Source organism: Nanorana parkeri, unplaced genomic scaffold, assembly GCF_000935625.1.
Source record: "Nanorana parkeri isolate BGI_ZX_2015 unplaced genomic scaffold, ASM93562v1 scaffold113, whole genome shotgun sequence".
In the NCBI taxonomy this organism is placed as follows: Eukaryota; Metazoa; Chordata; class Amphibia; order Anura; family Dicroglossidae; genus Nanorana; species Nanorana parkeri.
Window position 1 is genome coordinate 793,568 of NW_017306381.1, and position 5,173 is coordinate 798,740.

The 5,173-nt window shown below is 43.7% G+C and overlaps 1 protein-coding gene across 4 annotated transcripts in view; it reads left to right on the forward strand.

Moving 5' to 3' along the window:
- The window catches only part of KCNIP2 (potassium voltage-gated channel interacting protein 2), a 290,048-nt gene that overhangs the window by 184,414 nt on the left and 100,461 nt on the right, over positions 1 to 5,173 (forward strand). The window contains exon 1 of one of the 4 annotated variants that reach the window (XM_018553229.1): positions 3,615 to 3,717. The exons of the other annotated variants lie outside the window; for them this stretch is intronic. Within the exon in view, the coding sequence (XP_018408731.1) occupies positions 3,615 to 3,717 (103 nt within the window). Of the gene's footprint in view, positions 1 to 3,614; positions 3,718 to 5,173 lie in introns of those variants that run through there. 4 annotated transcript variants of the gene reach the window in all.

Below are 5,173 nucleotides of genomic sequence, written 5' to 3' on the forward strand. Positions count from 1 at the left end.
GCATTCTTCACTGACCACCAATGTAAGGGGCATTCTTCACTGACCACCAATGTAAGGGGCATTCTTCACTGACCACCAATGTAAGGGGCATTCTTCACTGACCACCAATGTAAGGAGCATTCTTCTCTCTGACCACCAATGTAAGAAGCATTCTTCACTGACCACCAATGTAAGGAGCATTCTTCTCTCTGACCACCAATGTAAGGAGCATTCTTCTCTCTGACCACCAATGTAAGGAGCATTCTTCCCACTAACCACCAATGTAAGGAGCATTCTTCTCTCTGACCACCAATGTAAGGAGCATTCTTCCCACTAACCACCAATGTAAGGAGCATTCTTCACACTGACCACCATTGTAAGGAGCTTTCTTAACTGAACACCAATGTAAGGAGCATTCTTCACTGACCACCAATGAAAGGAGCATTCTCCCCACTGACCACCAATGTAAGGAGCTTTCTTAACTGGACACCAATGTAAGGAGCATTCTTCACTGATTACCAATGTAAGGAGCCCGCCTGCTCTGGCCACCTTTTTAGGTGGCTCCTCGCTGACCTCTAATGTAAGGTGAAACATTCCAATATCAGTTTAATTTACAATTTGTATTATTATTTTTGAAAATAGTTTTGCCATATAAAGCAGCCCAGGGCGTCAAAGTACGCCACCTGTCTTATTTTATTTATTTTTATATCTACAACTTACTTTTCACACTAATGTACCACGAGATTTAGGTAGAGTAGTTAATAACAGGGCCTCCCCAAGACCAAAAACCTATTCCAAGGGTCCCTCCATGTGAAGGAAGGTTGAGAAAGTCTGAGTCAAAGTGCCGGTGGTTGGTTGCCTTGATCTGCTTGATTGTTTCTACATTTGAAAGCTGATACAATTTGGAGGATCACCTGAATTCTCGGTGTGTATGAGCAGCATGGGACTGCGCCATTGTACATAAAGCAGGAGCTCGCTCGCCCGCCTCCCCTGTGCCCTTTTCTATCTCTGTCAGATGATGTCACATCTTCACAAGGTCATCGGATCTCCTTGTCCAGATCTCTCTTGTGATTGACTTGTCAGTGATGTCATGTTTAGTCTGCGGTAACAGCACACGAACAGGCAAGTCCTACCTCTCAGATGCTGAATTTTGCTGTCCCCATTCTAACCGATGGCATAGGCAGAGATTTAAAGGTGAACTTCGTGGCAAACTGCTAAATACACATATGTGAACTGTCGTATGTATCAAGGAATTTGTAATTCTGCCCAGCCGCGTTTGTGATTCATTAACCTCTGTCAGACAGCCAGCTCGGAGGGTGACACCACTTTCTATGTTAAAGTGACATTAAAATCTAAGTTGTTTTCCCCCCTTCCCAATCCTGCTGTAAGGACTTACCTTAAATTATTCCTCTTAATCCGATCTTCTTCTTTCCTGTAGTTTTCAGCTGTCCCTCCAGCACTGGTGCAGGTCTCCGATCCAGCGCTGACTCTTCTGTCCTCCTCTTCTCTCATGTCCCAAGGTGTCTGTGCGGATGCTCCATAGACTTACCTTGTGTCTCTCCTCGTCTCCCGGCCCAACATCTGAACTGCGCATGCGCCCGCCCCAAGATCCTTTGCGGCCGACCGAGACTCTTCAGATGTTCGGACGGGAGCGCGCGGCGAAGAGACAAGGTAAGTTTAAACCGTTTTTAAAAGGTTTTTGTTTTTTTTACTGCTTGCTAGCAGTAGATATATGCAAAAACACGCAAGGGTTTAATAACCCTTTAAGTCTAGGAATGCAGTGGTGTCAAGTCCCTGCCCCTAGTCAGGTGATTGGACAATAAAGGAGGTAGTGTCTGAGTGACACCACCTCTAATGCGGGGGTGAACTGTGGGCGGGGTTACCATGTCCCAGGGACCAGGACTGAAATTTTAGTATATTAATATATTATTATTACTGTCTGTGCCTTCCAGTAGCAGTGACAACTGCCCTCCTCTTTTCTTGTCCTGGTGTCACAGAGACAGGAAGGGCAGTAAATAGGCCATTGGCTTCACAAGAGAATTTTCATTTTTGCAGGGGAACTTTCCCTTAGCTTAGGGAAAGCAACAACAACGAAAAAAGTCACTTTGCAAAGATTATCCAATCACGTGCAGGGAAGATTAAAACAAACAGTATTTTGGCTGCACATGATTGGATGATGGAAGTCAGCAGAGCTTCACCTCATTCAGTAATCACACATTCACTAATTTTCTAAGGGGAAAATTCCCAGAAAGTGCAAATTCCCCTGCATAGTGAACAGCCTATTTGCCTTTAATACAGGGGTAGGCAACCTCGGTACTGCAGCTGTTATGGAACTACAAGTCCCATGAGGCACTGCAACACTAACAGCCATAGGCATGACTCCCAGAGGCATTATGGAATTTGTAGTTCCATCACAGCTGGGGTGCCAGGGTTGCCTGCCCCACTTTAGTACATCCTGGGCCGCCCCTAACTTATTTGCCACCAGGAGAAGGGGGGAGCAGTGTGTTAATGCGGTCTGAGCTGTCAGTCGGGCGAGAGGCATCGGCTGGCCGAGCTGTTAGACGGGTTGGCAGGGGGGTGTGCTGTTAGTCGCCCTCACCACACCTGCCGCCCCCCCCCAATGAGGTGCCACCTGAGGCTCCCGCCTCATTGTACCTCAATCTCATTAACTCCACCAAAGCCAATCCAAAACTGGAGTCGGGTTAAAATAAAACCCCAAAAAACAGATCCCCTACACATGATCATGGCATCTCAGAGTGACTTTGTAACCCGATAAGGCATTCCCATCAGCTTTTGTCCTGCAAATATATGTACACACCTAACACAACGATCTAATTATGACAAGATTTCCATCACCGACCCTTCCAGGACAGATATCGTTTATCCATTCAGGACTTTTTTTCCTAGTTTAGTTTAACCCAGAAGTTAATGTCACCCAACGTGGAGCGGGAGACGACACTTAATATCTATCATTGGTTGTCATAGTAACGGCATTAAGCAAATCAATGCCGATCATGATAGACTCAGCAGAACGGGAGGGCAAGCCTCCCCTCACTCTGTCCCGCTCTCTCTCTCTCTCTCTCTCTCTCTCCCTTGTCTCCTTTCCTTTTTTTTTACTCCCTTCTTTTTTTCTTTCTCTGTTCTCCCTTACTTTATTTATTTTCGTTCTTTGTCCCTCTTTCTTTTTATTCTTTTTTATTTCCCTCTATGCCAATATCACCCCGGACCCACAAGGTGAAATAAAGAACGCTCTTCATTTGACTTGACTTGCAGTACCTCCGGACAGTAACTCTCGCTCCTAAGTGCGTGGGTTTGGCAAGGAACCTTACGGTTGTCTGTGCCAGATTGTGAACACTGCTCAGTGATGGAATGGGCCACAAGCTCAAGGGTTTATGGCAGCTCAGCAGCTTCTTTCTTCAGCTTCCAACACACTTAACTTATTTCCATTCTATATATTTTTTTTGTTATTATTCATTTTTTTCCAACATCTGAATGGGAATTGTAGAGGCCGGTATGTGACTGCCAAGGGCTGAGATGTTTGGAGAACCTCAGTAGAGGGCTGGAGACCTTCTAGAGGAGCACAGGAGCAAGGCAACCTAATTTCTGGCTGATAGGTGCCATGAGACTCGACCAACATGAACCTGGAAGGACTTGAGGTGATTGCAGTGCTGGTGGTTTTAGTTTTGTTTGTGAAAGTTTTGGAGCAATTTGGTCTCTTTGAACCGGTCCCCATGGAAGGTAACTTCATAGGTACAACTTTTTCTTGGATTTGCACCATTCACGTCTTGTAAATGTTTTGTTGTATTGAGTTTATTCAGAGCTGAGAAATTGTTTGCTGGTTCAGGGAAGTACTTCATTAACTCTTCAGGGATTGTTCTTTGGAATTGGTAAAGAATTTCATGAATTGTTTATAAGTTGGATCTTTGCTAAGCTATGTCTGACTATTTCAGAGAAGACTGCGTGGGGAAGAAGTGACGTATTTAAGTTTTCAACCCAGTTTACTAATATAATTGTTGCTTCAGCAAATGTTGATAAATTATGACGATGACACATATCATAACAAGTCTTATATGGAAATACATTGATATACGGGTTTCAATGCTGAGGGTCCTAAATATTTTAGTATACTAAGGATAATATTTATTATAGAGCAGCAGTTCTGAGGCTTTGTGATAAATAAAGCGAATGACACATGTTTCATGTTAAAAATGGTCCATAATAATTTGTCAGTGCTGTTTAATGGTCAATAAATTGCGCCAGCCAATAATAATGATCCGATGTAATGTTTTGTTAGAGACGCATTAACCTTTGACTTTGCTCGTTTGCTAAACTCGTGCCCTGTGAGGCGTAGCTGCAGAAATGACAGGCTGTGTATATTAGAGGTAAATGCTCGATTTACAGATTGTTAAATACCAAAGTACTGAAAACTGTATAGAATAGAACAGAGACTATAAATAGTATAGTCACCTCTTACACCCACCTGCACTCTTCAGTCTCTCCTCCTTTCACTTTATTCCTCTCTCATTCTCATCCTTTCTACCCCCAAATCTTTTCACGTTCTCTCTCACCTTTCGTTCTTTCTTTCTTTCTTTCTCTCTCTCTTTCTCTTGTTTCATCACTCTCTCTCTCCGTTCTCTCTCTTTTTTTACTCCTACCTCTCTTTCTCTCTCTCTATTTATCTTTCTGTTCTCTCTCATCCCCCCACACACACGTTCTTTCTCTCCTTCTCTCTCTTTCTTTTTTCTTTCTTTCTTTCTTTCTTTCTCACTCTTTTTCTTTCTTCCTCTTTCTTTCTCCTACCTCTCTTTCTCTATTTTTCTTTCTGTTCTCTCTCATTCTTTCCCCCCACACTTGCTTTCTCTCGCTCCCTCTCTCTTTCTTCCTCCCTTTCTCTTTGTTTCTTTTTTCTCTCTATCTCACTCTGTGTTTTCGCTCTTTCTTTCCTTTCTGCCTCCCTTTCTTTTGCTCTCTCTTTCTCCCTCTCTTGTTTTCCACCCCTCCTTTCTTCTCTCTCTTTCTCTCTCTCTCTCTCTCTCTCTCATACCAAAGGGGGGAAAAAGCCCTTAGCCCATCATAGCCCACCAGAGTCCATCTATAGATAAAATATAATTTTCAGGTGGACTGATCCTTTAAGTAAACCTTTCTCTTTCTTTCTCTCTCTCTCTCTCCATTTCCCCCTCCCCCCCTCTCTCCC